Consider the following 16,829-nt stretch of genomic DNA (forward strand, 5'->3'; position numbering starts at 1 on the left):
ACTCATTCATATATCTTTATGTACATATTCTTTATCCCCTTACACTGTGTATAAGACAGTAGTTTTGGAATTGTTAGCTAGATTACTTGTTGGTTATTACTGCATTGTCGGAACTAGAAGCACAAGCATTTCGCTACACTCGCATTAACATCTGCTAACCATGTGTATGTGACAAATACAATTTGATTTGATTTGACATGAAATGCACTTCTTTGCCAATTGGTTTGCTGTTTTATTTTATTGCCTTTTTGCAAACAGGATGCATTGCTTTGGAATATTTGTTTTCTGTACAGGCTTTCTTCTTTCCGCTCTGTCATGTAGGTTAGTATTGTGGAGTAACTACAATGTTGTGGCTCCATCCTCAGTTTTCTGCTATCACACCCATTGAACTCTAACTGTTTTAAAGTCACCATTGGCCTCATGGTGAAATCCCTGAGTTGTTTACTTCCTCTCCGGCAACTGAGTTAAGAAGGGCGCCTGTATCCTTGTAGTGACTGGATGTCTTGATACACCATCCAAAGTGTAATTAACAACTTCACCATGCTCAAAAGGTATTCTATGTCTGCTGCTTTTTTTAGCCATCTACCAATAGGTGCCCTTATTTGAGAGGCATTGGAAAACCTCCCTGGTCTTTACATTTACATTTACATTTAAGTCATTTAGCAGACGCTCTTATCCAGAGCGACTTACAAATTGGTGCATACACCTTATGACATCCAGTGGAACAGCCACTTGCATCTAAATCTTTTTTTTTTTGGGGGGGGGGGTGAATCTGTGTTTGAAATTAAATGCTCGACTGAGGGACCTTACAATTATCTGTATGTGTGGGGTATAAAAATGTAGTAGTCCTTCAAAAATAATGCAACTTTTTATGTGACTTGCTAAGCACCTTTTTATTCTTGAACTTATTTAGGCTTTCCATAAAAGGGTTTGATTATTATTGACTAAATACATTTCAGCTTTTCATTTTTTATTCATTTGTAAAAATGTCTACAAACATCATTCCACTTTGACATCATGGGGTATCGTGAGTAGGCCAGTGACACAACATTGTATTTTAAATTCGGGCTGTTACACAACAAAATGTGGAAAAAGTCAAGCAGTATGAGTACTTTCACTGTGTAAGTGGACATTATAAAACAGGCATATTTGTAAAAAAAAAATGTTAAAAACAAATGACCAGTTGGGGTCACTTTTTTGTAGAAAACATAATATAGGCTATATTTTACTCAGCCATGCCTCCTTGTCCGTACAACATTTCCTCATCTCCCACCCTTTCTAATGCGACTATCTCCGATGCTTCTCCCTCTTTTTCCCTTGCCCCGCAACAAAGGAGCTCCTGAAACTTGACCGCCAAAAAACCATCTGGGGCAGTTGGTTTAGGGCCTTTCTTCCTTAAGGTTGCTACCCCTATTATCGCCAAGTCTGTCTCTCCTTTCTGGGGAGGTTCCCATTGCTTGGAGGGCAGCCACAGTTTGTCCTTTATTTAAAGGGGGCGATCAAGCTGATCCTAATTGTTATAGGCCTATTTCTAATTTGCCCTGTTAATAAAAAGTGTTGGAAAAACTTGTCAACAATCAACTGACTGGCTTTCTTGATGTCTATAGTTTTCTCTATGGTATGCAATCCGGTTTCTGCAGGGGTTATGAATGTGTCAATGCAACCTTAAAGGTCCTCAATGATGTCATCATTGTCCTTGATTCTGAGCAATGTTCTGCTGCTATTTCTATTGATTTGGCCAAAGCTTTCATATGGTAGATCATTCCATTTTTGTGGGCCGGATAAGGAGTATTTGTGTCTCGGAGGGGTCTTTGGCCTGGTTTGCTTAACGACCTACCTCAAAGAGTGCAGTGTAAAAAGTCAGAAAATCTGCTGTCTCAGCCTGTCACCAAAGGAGTACCCCAAGCTCAATCCAAGGCCCCACGCTCTTCTCAATTTACATCAACAACATAGCTCAGGCAGTAGGAAGCTCTCTCATCCATTTATATGCAGATGATACAGTATTTTAATCACCTGGCCCCTCCACAGATGTTGTGTTTAATGCTCTACAACAAAGCTTTCTTAGTGTCCAACAGTCTTTCTCTACCCTTAACCTTGTTCGGAACAAAGCAAAACAAAAGGTAATGTGGTTTGGTAAGAAGAATGCCCCTCTCCCCACAGGTGTGATTACTACCACTGAGGGTTTAGAGCTGGAGGTAGTCACCTCATACAAGTACTTGAGAGTATGGCTAGATGGTACACTGTCCTTCTCTCAGCACATATCAAAGCTGCAGGCTTTTTTAAATCTATATATATATATAGATTTATAAATCTAGACTTGGTTTCCTCTATCGTAATCGCTCCTCTTTCACCCCAGCTGCCAAACTAACCCTGATTCAGATGGCCATCCTACCAATGCTAGATTACGGAGAAATCATTTATAGATCGTCAGGTACGGGTGCTCTCGAGCTGCTAGATGAACTTTACAACTCGGCCATCAGATTTGCCACAAATGCTCCTTATGGGACACATCACTGCACTCTATACTCCTCTGTAAACTGGTAATCACTGTATACCCGTCGCAAAACCCACTGGTTGATACTTATTTATAAAACTCTCTTAGGCCTCACTCCTCCCTATCTGAGATATCTACTGCAGCCCTCATCCTCCACATACAACACCCGTTCTTCCAGTCACATTCTGTTAAAGGTCCCGAAAGCACACACATCCCTGGGTCACTCGTCTTTTCAGTTTGCTGTAGCTAACGACTGGGACGAGCTGCAACAAACACTCAAACTGGACAGTTTTATCTCAATCTCTTCATTCAAAGACTCAATCATGGACAATTTTACCCACAGTTGTGGCTGCTTTGCGTGATGTATTGTAGTCTCTACCTTCTTGCCCTTTGTGCTGTTGTCTGTGCCCAATAGTGTTTGTACCATGTTCTGTGCTGCTACCATGTTGTGTTGCTACCATGTTGTTGTCATGTTGTGTCTCTACCATACTGTGTTGTCATGTGTTGCTGCCTTGCGATGTTGTCTTAGGTTTCTGTAGTGTTGGGTTGTCTCTCTTGTCGTGATGTGTGTTTTGTCCTATATTTTTAATCCCAATCCCCAAACGTTTTCTGTAAGTCTTCACAAGGTTTTCACACACTGTTGCTGGTATTTTGGCCCATTCCTCCATGCAGATCTCCTCTCGAGCAGTGATGTTTTGGGGCTGTTGCTGGGCAACACGGACTTTCAACTCCCTCCAAAGATTTTCTATGGGGTTGAGATCTGGAGACTGGCTAGGCCACTCCAGGACCATGAAATGCTTCTTACGAAGGCACTCCTTCATTACCCGGGCGGTGTGTTTGGGATCATTGTCATGCTGAAAGACCCAGCCACGTTTCATCTTCAATGCCCTTGCTGATGGAAGGAGGTTTTCACTCAAAATCTCACGATACATAGCCCCATTTATTCTTTCCTTTACACGGATCAGTCGTCCTGGTCCCTTTGCAAAAAACAGCCCCAAAGCATGATGTTTCCACCCCCATGCTTCACAGTAGGTATGATGTTCTTTGGGTGCAACTCAGCATTCTTTGTCCTCCAAACATGACGACTTGAGTTTTTACCAAAAAGTTATATTTTGGTTTCATCTGACCATATGACATTCTCCCAATTTCTTCTGGATCATCCAAATGCTCTCTAGCAAATTTCAGACGGACCTGGATATGTACTGGCTTAAGCAGGGGGACATGTCTGGCACTCCAGGATTTGAGTCCCTGGCGGTGTAGTGTGTTACTGATGGTAGGCTTTGTTACTTCGGTCCCAGCTCTCTGCAGGTCATTCACTAGGTCCCACCATGTGGTTCTGGGATTTTTGCTCACCGTTCTTGGGATCATTTTGACCCCACGGGGTGAGATCTTGCGTGGAGCCCCAGATCGAGGGAGATTATCAGTGGTCTTGTATGTCTTCCATTTCCTAATAATTGCTCCCACAGTTGATTTCTTCAAACCAAGCTGCGTACCTATTGCATATTCAGTCTTCCCAGCCTGGTGCAGGTCTACAATTTTGTTTCTGGTGTCCTTTGACAGCTCTTTGGTCTTGGCCATAGTGGAGTTTGAAGTGTGACTGTTTGAGGTTGTGGACAGGTGTCTTTTATACTGATAACAAGTTCAAACAGGTGCCATTAATACAGGTAACGAGTGGAGTACAGGTCTGTGAGAGCCAGAAATCTTGCTTGTTTGTAGGTGACCAAATACTTATTTTCCAAATTACAGACAACTCTCCCAACAAATCACGAGTTTGGGTAGGCAGGGCTTAAAATGCAGGTGGGAATTGTGCTCATGTTTATCTAGAGCAGCAAGTGGATACGGAAGTGACGTACCGGTGACGTGCTTCCAATTTCTGACTCGTTCTCTCTGTCCCAACTGACGCCTCAACTTGTTTAGACATTTTAGGGGAGGACCATCCTACTCAGGGAATATCAGAAATGTTTTAAATAATTAAACATTTTACAAAGTTAAGTTTTTAGATAAAGCTAAATATATTCATGTCACCAAATTCCTGATTAAAACACACTGTTTTGCAATGAAGTTCTACAGTAGTCTCAACACACTAGCTTAGCACAATAGTGTAGCCAGAACACACCTACTTCCCGTCCTGCTCTGGCTAGGACGGGAATACAATACAAAACCTTGGAGGCTCGTAGGCCTTACCCCCTTCCATAGACCTGCATGGTAATTATGACCACTTCCAGACAACGTCCTCCAAACAATCAATGCTTTTTCAATAGGAACTGATACGTTGTCCATTCAATCAAAGGATTAGGATCAAACAACGAACCTAGTGTGGTGTATTGGCGTTGTGCCACAGAGCATTATGGGGGTTCTATGTGTTAAATTGAGTTGGTGACATATTCGATAGAGATTAAGAGTGAAGCGTGATAGTTGAGAATTTTGGGGATATTATTCAATTCAAATTAGTTTCTTCAAACTGCAGAAGATGGAGGAGGAAGATTATATAATTCTGGAATGCATTTCATTTAAGGTGTGCCTTAATTTCTTTCAGATCTTTCAGTTTCAGCCAATCAGTTGTGTTGTGACAAGGTAGGGTGGTATACAGAAGATGGTATTTTACCAAATAAATCCATATTATGGCAAGAACAGCTCAAATAAGCAAAGAGAAAAGACAGTCCATTACTTTAAGAAATGAAGGTCAGTCAATACGGAAGATTTCAAGAACTTTGAAAGTTTCTTCAAGTGCAGTCCCAAAAACCATCAACCCCTATGATGAAACTGTCTCTCATGAGGACCGCCACAAGAAAGGAAGACCTGGAGTTACCGCTGCTGCAGAGGATAAGTTCATTAGAGTTAACTGCACCTCAGATTGCAGCCCAAATAAATGCTTCAGAGTTCAAGTAAAAGACACATCAACTGTTCAGAGGAGACTGCGTGAATCAGGCCTTCACGGTAAAATTACTGCAAAGAAACCACTACTAAAGGACACCAATAAAAAATATGAGACTTGCTTGGGCTAAGAAACGTGAGCAATGGACATGAGATTTTTGGTTCCAATCGCCATGTCTTTGTGAGTTGCAGAGTAGGTGAACGGATGATCTCTGCATGTGTAGTTCCACCATAAAGCAGGAGGATGAGGTGTGATCGTGTGGGGGTGCTTTGCTGGTGATTTTGTCAGTGATTTATTTAGAATTCAAGGCACAATTAACCAGTATGGCTACCACAGCATTCTGCGCTTATTGGTACTATCATTTGTTTTTCAACAAGACCATGACCCAACACACCTCCAGGCTGTGTAAGGGCTATTTGACAAAGAAAGAGAGTGATGGAGTGCTGCATCAGATGACCTGGCCTCCATAATCACCCGACATCAAACCAATTGAGATAGTTTGGGATGAGTTGGACTGCTCTTTCATGCTGTCCCTAGGAGGAGTGCGTCACTTGAGTGGGTTGAGTCACTGATGTGATCTTCCTGTCTGGGTTGGTGCCCCCCCTTGGGTTGTGCCGTGCACAGCCAGAAGAGGACTGGCCACCCCACATATGCTCTCTCTAATTCTCTCTTTCTTTCTCTCTCTCGGAGGACCTGAGCCCTAGGACCGTGCCCCAGGACTACCTGACATAATGACTCCTTGCTGTCCCATGTCCACCTGACTGTGCTGCTGCTCCAGTTTCAACTGTTCTGCCTTATTATTATTCAACCATGCTGGTCATTTATGAACATTTGAACATCTTGGCCATGTTCTGTTATAATCTCCACCCGGCACAGTCAGAAGAGGACTGGCCACCCCACATAGCCTGGTTCCTCTCTAGGTTTCTTCCTAGGTTTTGGCCTTTCTAGGGAGTTTTTCTTAGCCACCGTGCTTCTACACCTGCATTGCTTGCTGTTTGGGGTTTTAGGCTGGGTTTCTGTACAGCACTTTGAGATATCAGCTTATGTACGAAGGGCTATATAAATACATTTGATTTGATTTGATCCAGAGTGATCATGGACCTCTTGGCTGCATCATTGGGATGCTCCTTGGGATGTTTAAAGCTAGGGAAATCTTTTTGTATCCAAATCCGGCTTTAAACTTCTTCACAACAGTATCTCGGACCTGCCTGGTGTGTTCCTTGTTCTTCATGATGCTCTCTGCGCTTTTAACGGACCTCTGAGACTATCACAGTGCAGGTGCATTTATATGGAGACTTGATTACACACAGGTGGATTGTATTTATCATCATTAGTCATTTAGGTCAACATTGGATCATTCAGAGATCCTCACTGAACTTCTGGAGAGAGTTTGCTGCACTGAAAGTAAAGGGGCTGAATAATTTTGCACGCCCAATTTTTAAATTGTTAAAAAAGTTTGAAATATCCAATAAATGTTGTTCCACTTCATGATTGTGTCCCACTTGTTGTTGATTCGTCACAAAAAATACAGTTTTATATCTATGTTTGAAGCCTGAAATGTGGCAAAAGTTCGCAAAGTTCAAGGGGGCCGAATACTTTCGCAAGGCACTGTACATCTTTAAAAATATATATTTTCCTTTACTATTTTCTTTCCCTATCACCCCTCCCCTAATTGGAGTAAACTAGTGAACAACAACGCCTAGACCTCTACAGTGGTTGGTACACTAAAAGTTTTGCTATTTTCTCCGGGACTTAGAGGTAATTTGTGGTTCAGTATGGTACCCTGCATCACTACTTCATTGCTCCAGACAAGCACAAGGGGGAGTTAGAGCACTGATTATGCGTTTGGGTCCCAAGGCGATACTGTGTCTCTAACTGACAATGAATGGGCGACATAAACCAAATAGAAACTGATATTTGTGCACTTACCATAACTGTTTTTGATGTATACAGAGAAGAGAGTCGGCCCGAGAAATCGAGAAATGAACCCTGTGGCACCCCCATAGAGACTGCCGGACAACAGGCCCTCTCATTTGACACACTGAGCACTATCAGAGAAGTAGTTGGTGAACCAGCGAGGCAATCATTTGAGAAACCAAGGCTGTTGAGTCTGCCAATAAGAATGTAGTGATTGACAGAGTCGAAAGCCTTGGCCAGGTCGATGAATACAGCTGCAAAGTAATGTCTCTTATCAATGGCGGTTATGATATCATTAAGGACCTTGAGCGTGGCTGAGGTGCACCCATGACCAGCTCGGAAAACAGATTGCATAGCGGAGAAGGTACGATGTGATTCAAAATGGTCAGTAATCTGTTTGTTAACTTGGCTTTCGAAGACCTTAGAGATGCAGGGTAGGATAGATATAGGTCTGTAGCAGTTTGGGTCTAGAGTGTCTCCCCCTTTGAAGAGGGGGATGACCGCGGCAGCTTTCCAATCTTTGGGAATCTCAGACGATACAAAAGAGAGGTTGAACAGGCTAGTATTAGGGGTTGCAACAATTCCGGCAGATAATTTAAGAAAGAGAGGGTCCAGATTGTCTAGCCCGGCTGATTTTGTAGGCGTCCAGATTTTGCAGCTCTTTCAGAACATCAGCTACTGGATATGGGTGAAGGAGAAATAGTGGGGGCTTGGGCGGGTTGCTGTGGATGTTGCCGGGCAGTTGACCGGGGTAGCCATAGAGAAATGCTTATTGAAATTCTCAATTATAGTGGATTTGTCGGTTGTAACAGTGTTTCCTAGCCTCAGAGCAGTGGGTAGCTGGGATGAGGTGCTCTTATTCTCCATGGACTTTACAGTGTCCCAGAACATTTTTGATTTTGTACTGCAGGATGGAAATTTCTGTTTAAAAAAGCTAGCCTTAGCTTTCCTAACTGCCTGTGTATATTGGTTCCTAACTTCCCTGAAAAGTTGCATATCATAGGGGTTATTCGATGCTAATGCAGAACACCACAGGATGTTTTTGTGCTGGTCAAGGGCAGACAAGTCTGGAGTGAACCAAGGGCTATATCTATTCCTGGTTCTAATTTTTTTAATGGGGCATGCCTATTTAAGATGGTGAGGAAGGCCGTGTTTACATCTGGTAGGTTCATTGATAAATTGTGTGAGATTGAGGCCATCAAGCTTAGACTGTAGAATGGCTGGGGTGTTAAGCATGTCCCAGTTTAGGTCACCTAACAGCATGCGCTCAGAAGATAGATGGGGGTCAATCAAATCACATATGGTGTCGATGGCACAGCTGGGGGCAGAGGGTGGTCTATAGCAAGTGGCAACAGTGAGAAACTTGTTTCTGGAAAGGTTCATTTTTAGAAGTAGAAGCTGAAATTGTTTGGGTACAGACCTGGATAGTAAGACAGAACTCTGCAGGTTATCTTTGCAGTAAATTGCATCAACGCCCCCTTTGGCAGTTCTATCTTGTCGGAAAATGTTATAGTTTGGAATGGAAATTTCAAGGTTTTTGGTGGTCTTCCTAAGCCAGGATTCAGACATGGCTAGGACATCCGGATTGGTGGAGTGTGCTAGGGCAGTGAATAAAACAAACTTAGGGAGGTGGCTTCTAATGTTAACATGCGTGAAACCAAGGCTTTTACGGTTGCAGAAGTCAACCAATGAGAGAGTCTGGGGGATGGGAGTGGAGGTAGACACTGCAGGGCCTGGATTAACCTCTACATCACCGGAGGAACAGAAGAGGAGTAGGATAAGGGTTTGGCTAAAGGCTAACAGAACAGGACGCCTAGTACGTTCAGAACAGAGAGTAAAAGGAGCAGATTTCTGGGCACGGTAGAATATATTCAAGGCATAATGTACAGACAAAGCTTTAGTTGGATGTGAATACAGTGGGGGTAAACCTGTGCATACAGTGATAATGAAAGAGATATTATCTCTAGAAATAGAATTTAAACCAGGTGATGTCACTGCGCGTGTGGGGGGTGGAACTAAATTGTTAGCCGAGGCCCTACAGGGAAATAAAATAATAGTTACAAACCAGAACAGCAATCGACATGGCATGGTGACGTTAGGGAAAGGCATGCATAGCCGGGTGATCATACAAGTCCAGTGCGTGGCTTCAAGCAGCTAGCGGCACGGGGCTAGCAGGCGAACAGAAAGGCCTTGGAGGGATGACGCTACAGAGGGAAGTCTGTTGTGCCCCCCTCGTGCAGTTGCATCAGTGGACGGATCAGCAGGGCTCCGTGTGGTAAACCAGGAATATTGGCAAAATATGTATAGTGGCTGAAGAAATATGTCCCAAGGGCCTCTTAATGTTAGGGATGATGCAAATTTTCGCAGCTTTTTGTAAAAAAAACGCGCAACATTTCAACGTCCTGCTACTCATGCCAGGAATATAGTATATGCATATGATAAGTATGTGTGTATAGAAAACACTCGGAAGTCTCTAAAACTGGTTAAATCATGTCTGTGGCTATAACAGAACGTGTTTAGGAGTAAAAATCCCAAGGAAAACTGTTCACCAAAAACACAAAGAAAAATATTCATCCTCCAGTCAATGTATTGTCTATGGCGATAGAAAATAGATGAGGTCCGTTTACAATGCCTACCACTTCCACACGATGTCACCAGTACTGGTATTTCATTACATGTTTATCCTTGGTGGGATGACGTATAGGCACTTCCTGTCTTGGGGTCCACCGAGGAAGTTATGAAAGTGAAAAAATGGACGATGATTTCAAGACTTGCTGCTATCGAATACAGATCGCCCCGTAACATACCTTAAGGGAACATTTCAGCAGTTGCTGTATGGTTAGTGAGAAAGTCCATATTGCAAATGTACGGTCCCTTACTAGACGTCCGAAAACGTTTGTAAAATTCGCGGACGGCGTCGGGCCGAGCGGCAGGGCCGGACCTACCGGGAAGTCATCAAATGAACTTTGCCAGACATTCGGTTTCCGTTTTACAAAAATAAATAATAATAAAGTTTTGGTCCTTTTTCCGCTGTCCCGGAAAATCCCACAAGAGGGCATAAGCAATCATATTGCTATTGGACAAAACATCACGATTCACGACGGGGCCTTATCTCGAAAACGGAAAATATTTCGAAGCTGAAACTCGGTGAGCGTAGGTTTGGCATAATGGGCAGTTGGCCCCGAACAAGATGGCATCTAGGCCTCAACGTTTTTTGAGTTATGGCCATTTATCTGGGATTAAAGGTCCAAAATGAAAATAGAGAAATTATTTTTACACTTCACGTCAAAGTCAAGGAGCCTCCGGTGTCAATAAAAAAAGAACCAGCCATTTATCTATCGTCATTTAAGAGAAATCGTACAATGACAGATGTGATGTTCATGGATAGGTGTTTTTTTTTTCAACGGTTACAGATCCAGTTGCAGGGTGTTCTTACAAATCTTTTTAAAGTGTGCTGTGGAGCTCTGCGAGATTTCTGTGATTTTATATGATTTTCTGAAATAACACACACTACCTAAACCCTCCGTAAATAACTAAGTTCTTAACGTGAAGACTTAAAACTCAGGATTCTGTAAAGGCATACCCCAATCAGGATATGAGTTTATTTATAGCTTCCTGTGCCAACCGGAAGTGCCTTAAATGGTGTCACAGTGGCAGTTTCCAAGGGTTAAAGAGGTCAGATCTTTTCAAAATTTCATATGTGTGATTAGGCAACCCCCATAAACTGTAAGTCATTTCTCCCAACAGATGTCAAAGAAAAGCTCTCTCTCACACACACACACACAGAAACACACACACAGCAAGGATGGAGTGACAAAGTGCGGTGCTTAAAGACACACAAAGCCTACAATGGCATTTCCATATTCTCTAGGCCGTGCCGAGTTCAACAAGATGCCCCACTTGACCGTAGCTCGCTCGGTCTAAGCGCAGCGACCATTAGAAAAGTAGGCCCAAAATGAAGCCTGCCCCACAACGTCATTTGCTTTTGGGTGACAGAGAGAGAACCATTAGGGTGAGAAGCACAATTCGACCTCAGGTACATTCCCAAGGTCCTCCCGATCCGTGCAAACCTAACCTTGACCGTGTGGCATTAACCCTTAATAGTTAAAAGAAGGTGTTTACTTCAAAGAGTTTGCATTGACTTCTCTCCCCATAGGAATACATTGCCTGCACCCCTAAATTCAACCTGAAGCCTATGTGGGTTATGAATGTCGTATGAACCTGTCTTCGATGACAGTCCATCAGGCCACTACGAGGTCTACCTGTGTTGATTCTAAGCTTCCTGGACCAACCGGAAGTGGTTAAAATCACCCTAAAAGTGTTTATCCATACCATGCCTGCAGTTTGATAGACATAGTGCATTCAACCCTGTGTAAATCAGTCAATTCTTAACGTAAGGACTTAAAACTCAGGATTCTGTAAAAGCATACCCCAGTGAGGATATGTGTTGACTTATAGCTTCCTGTGCCAACCGGAAGTGCCATAATTGGTGTCTCTTGGGCTGTTTCGAGGGGTTAAAAAAGTCAGATCTTTCCAAAACTTCATATATGTGATTAGGCAACCCCCATGAACATAAATTAGTCATTTTTCCCATAAAATTTCAAAGGAAAACTAAATCACACACACAGCTTGGAAGTAGGGACCCATTGGGGTGCGTAGAGACATACACTGCCTGCATTAGTTAACCTTGTTGCAACTTTTAAAGAACTGTCAGACCTAGAGTTCTGAAACTTTAGAATCCTGTTCTAGACCTCAGGTCGATAGTGCGTGGTGAGTTACGTGGCTCTAGAAGGTTCTCGGACCGAGAAATAGCCTCGTACATTTGCACGAAAATGACGACATTTAGACATGTCCCCGAGTCGCAAGACTAGGTGCATTGCGACCGTCTCGGCCCATATAGACAGACCCCAACGTTTCTGTCCGATAGCTCATTCAAGGACCCCGTAGCAAGTCATGGAAAAAAGTGGATTTTCAGCACCAATTAGGGTTTTGCTCGGACACCAAATGACCGATCGAGCCGAAACTTGGGATTCGGGGTCGACCACGGCTAGGCCTACACATAACATAAGAAATGAACCCACAGCTAGAACGTAACTACGTGTTTTATGTTTTTTTAATGGTTTGAACCGAAGGCGTTGTGAATTTTGGGCCAGCTCTGAAGTATGTAATAGTTGGCTACTAAACGAGTTGGAAAAAGTGGGTTTGGTGTCAGTTTGTATCAGTTTGGTGTCAGAATGATATCTAATTGACTGATGGACAGTGACTTGCTGGTGACTCTTGTCCATTTCCAATATGTTTAAACAGTGAGGTACCATCACCAAAGTGACATTCTGAAATCCACCCAAACGAGCCATTGAGATGAACCAGAATCACTGACCAGCCATCCCGAGTTCATCGGGCCAGTCAATTTCACATTCCTGCAGGATTTTTATAGCATGACAAATTTGTGATGGTACCTGCCCATTGAACCATATTGCAAATGCACAGTGACTTTGCAAAAGTAAGCAAACATAAACAAATGGACATAATGAAATCAACTTATTTTTATTTTGGGGTTACCAGTTGCACAACAATGCACGTGCATTTGCAATATGATGCTATAGTGAAAAAACATCACCTAATGGACAATCTGAAATCAACCCAAATGAGCGATTGAGATGAACCAGAATCACTGCCCAGCCATCCCGAGTTCATCGGGCCAGTCAATTTCACATTCCTGCAGGATTTTTATAGCATGACAAAGTCGTGATGGTACCTGCCCATTGAACCATATTGCAAATGCACAGTGACTTTGCAAAAGTAAGAAAACATAAACAAATGGACATAATGAAATCACCATATTTTTATTTTTGGGTTACCAGTTGCACAACAATGCACATGCATTTGCAATATGATTCAACTGTGAAAAAACATCACAAAATGGACATGATGAAGTCAACACTAAGAGCGATGGAAAGGAGCAACTATCACTGCCAGGCCATCCTGTGTTCATCTGGCCAGTCAATTTTGCATTTCTGCAGGATTTTTGAGCATGTGAAATTTCTTATGGTAAATGCCCATTGAACCATATTGCAAATGCACGTGCACTTGCAATATGATTCAACAGTGAAAAAACATCACAAAATGGACATGATGAAGTCAACACAACGAGCGATGGAAAGGATTAACTATCACTGCCAGGCCATCCTGTGTTCATCAGGCCAGTCAATTTTGCATTTCTGCAGGATTTTTGAGCATGTCAAATTTCTTATGGCATTTGGCCCCCAAAAAAGTGACTTTTGACTTCCTATGAAATCATATTGAAAATGGACAAAACATATTCCTTATGCGCGTGTAAAAAAAAAAAAAAAACTCTAACGTCTCCAAAACTGCAAAGATATTATCTGTGCGTGCCCCAGAACTAATGCAACAGGCGAAACCAAGATGATGTTTCATCTCCTGATTCTGCCTCCTCAACCCTCCTCTCCTCCCTTTCTGCATCCTTTGACTCTCTATGTCCCCTATCCTCCAGGCCGGCTCGGTCCTCCCCTCCCGCTCCGTGGCTCGACGACTCATTGCGAGCTCACAGATGGAGGAAAACTCGCCTCCCTGCGGACCTGGCATCCTTTCACTCCCTCCTCTCTACATTTTCCTCCTCTGTCTCTGCTGCTAAAGCCACTTTCTACCACTCTAAATTCCAAGCATCTGCCTCTAACCCTAGGAAGCTCTTTGCCACCTTCTCCTCCCTCCTGAATCCTCCTCCCCCCCCCTCCTCCCTCTCTGCAGATGACTTCGTCAACCATTTTGAAAAGAAGGTCGACGACATCCGATCCTCGTTTGCTAAGTCAAACGACACCGCTGGTTCTGCTCACACTGCCCTACCCTGTGCTCTGACCTCTTTCTCCCCTCTCTCTCCAGATGAAATCTCGCGTCTAGTGACGGCCGGCCGCCCAACAACCTGCCCGCTTGACCCTATCCCCTCCTCTCTTCTCCAGACCATTTCCGGAGACCTTCTCCCTTACCTCACCTCGCTCATCAACTCATCCCTGACCGCTGGCTACGTCCCTTCCGTCTTCAAGAGAGCGAGAGTTGCACCCCTTCTGAAAAAACCTACACTCGATCCCTCCGATGTCAACAACTACAGACCAGTATCCCTTCTTTCTTTTCTCTCCAAAACTCTTGAACGTGCCGTCCTTGGCCAGCTCTCCCGCTATCTCTCTCAGAATGACCTTCTTGATCCAAATCAGTCAGGTTTCAAGACTAGTCATTCAACTGAGACTGCTCTTCTCTGTATCACGGAGGCGCTCCGCACTGCTAAAGCTAACTCTCTCTCCTCTGCTCTCATCCTTCTAGACCTATCGGCTGCCTTCGATACTGTGAACCATCAGATCCTCCTCTCCACCCTCTCCGAGTTGGGCATCTCCGGCGCGGCCCACGCTTGGATTGCATCCTACCTGACAGGTCGCTCCTACCAGGTGGCGTGGCGATAATCTGTCTCCTCACCACGTGCTCTCACCACTGGTGTCCCCCAGGGCTCTGTTCTAGGCCCTCTCCTATTCTCGCTATACACCAAGTCACTTGGCTCTGTCATAACCTCACATGGTCTCTCCTATCATTGCTATGCAGACGACACACAATTAATCTTCTCCTTTCCCCCTTCTGATGACCAGGTGGCGAATCGCATCTCTGCATGTCTGGCAGACATATCAGTGTGGATGACGGATCACCACCTCAAGCTGAACCTCGGCAAGACGGAGCTGCTCTTCCTCCCGGGGAAGGACTGCCCGTTCCATGATCTCGCCATCACGGTTGACAACTCCATTGTGTCCTCCTCCCAGAGCGCTAAGAACCTTGGTGTGATCCTGGACAACACCCTGTCGTTCTCAACTAACATCAAGGCGGTGGCCCGTTCCTGTAGGTTCATGCTCTACAACATTCGCAGAGTACGACCCTGCCTCACACAGGAAGCGGCGCAGGTCCTAATCCAGGCACTTGTCATCTCCCGTCTGGATTACTGCAACTCGCTGTTGGCTGGGCTCCCTGCCTGTGCCATTAAACCCCTACAACTCATCCAGAACGCCGCAGCCCGTCTGGTATTCAACCTTCCCAAGTTCTCTCACGTCACCCCGCTCCTCCGCTCTCTCCACTGGCTTCCAGTTGAAGCTCGCATCCGCTACAAGACCATGGTGCTTGCCTACGGAGCTGTGAGGGGAACGGCACCTCAGTACCTCCAGGCTCTGATCAGGCCCTACACCCAAACAAGGGCACTGCGTTCATCCACCTCTGGCCTGCTCGCCTCCCTACCACTGAGGAAGTACAGTTCCCGCTCAGCCCAGTCAAAACTGTTCGCTGCTCTGGCCCCCAATGGTGGAACAAACTCCCTCACGACGCCAGGACAGCGGAGTCAATCACCACCTTCCGGAGACACCTGAAACCCCACCTCTTTAAGGAATACCTAGGATAGGATAAAGTAATCCTTCTCACCCCCCCCCTTAAAAGATTTAGATGCACTATTGTAAAGTGGCTGTTCCACTGGATGTCATAAGGTGAATGCACCAATTTGTAAGTCGCTCTGGATAAGAGTGTCTGCTAAATGACTTAAATGTAAATGTAATACAGGAAATGCCCAGGATTCTGAAGGCGCTGTGTTCCAATGTCTCCTTATATGGCTGTGAATGCGGCAGGAATGAGCCTGCGCTTTCTGTATATTCCCCCGAGGTGTCTGCAGCATTGTGACGTGTTTGTAGGCATATCATTGGAAGATTGACCATAAGAGACTACATTTACCTGGTGTCCCGCCAGGTGTCCTGTGTGCGTAATCAGTAAGTCCATGCGCGATGGATTTTATCATCGATAGATAAGTGAAAAACACCTTGAGGATTGATTCTAAACATCGTTTGCCATGTTTCTGTCGATATTATGGAGTTAATTTGGAAAAAAGTTTGCGTTTTAATGACTTATTTTTATTTTTTTTCCTTACCCAAACGCGATGAACAAAACGGAGCGATTAGTCGACACAAATAATATTTTTTGTAAAAACGGAACATTTGCTATCTAACAGAGTCTCCTCATTGAAAACATCTGAAGTTCTTCAAAGGTAAATTATTTTATTTGAATGCTTTTATGGTTTTGGTGGAAAATGTTGCATGCTGAATGCTAATGCTAAATGGTACGTTAGCCATCAATACTGTTACACAAATGCTTGTTTTGCAATGGTTGAGAAGCATATTTTGAAAATCTGAGATGACAGTGTTGTTAACAAAAGGCTAAGCTTGAGAGCAAAAGATTCATTTCATTTCATTTGCGATTTTCATGAATATTTAACGTTGTGTTATGCTAATGAGCTTGCTGATAGATTTACACAATCCTGGATACAGGGTTTTTTTCGTAGCTAAACGTGACGCAGAAAACGGAGCGATTTGTCCTAAACAAATAATCTTTCAGGAAAAAACTGAACATTTGCTATCTGAGAGTCTCCTCATTGAAAACATCTGAAGTTCTTCAAAGGTAAATGATTTTATTTGAATGCTTTTATGGTTTTTGTGGAAAATGTTGCATACTGAA

The 16,829-nt window shown here is 43.8% G+C and overlaps 1 protein-coding gene across 1 annotated transcript; it reads left to right on the forward strand.

The window, feature by feature from the left end:
* The first annotated feature begins 14,836 nt into the window (after positions 1-14,836).
* On the forward strand, positions 14,837-15,955 carry LOC127930700 (uncharacterized). The gene is made up of 2 exons (XM_052520679.1): positions 14,837-15,622; positions 15,950-15,955. The coding sequence occupies exons 1-2, from the start codon at positions 14,981-14,983 to the stop codon at positions 15,953-15,955; spliced, it is 648 nt and encodes a 215-aa protein (XP_052376639.1). The 5' UTR covers positions 14,837-14,980.
* Positions 15,956-16,829: the final 874 nt, after the last annotated feature.

The sequence above is a fragment of the Oncorhynchus keta genome, chromosome 1, assembly GCF_023373465.1.
Source record: "Oncorhynchus keta strain PuntledgeMale-10-30-2019 chromosome 1, Oket_V2, whole genome shotgun sequence".
NCBI classification, from domain to species: Eukaryota; Metazoa; Chordata; class Actinopteri; order Salmoniformes; family Salmonidae; genus Oncorhynchus; species Oncorhynchus keta.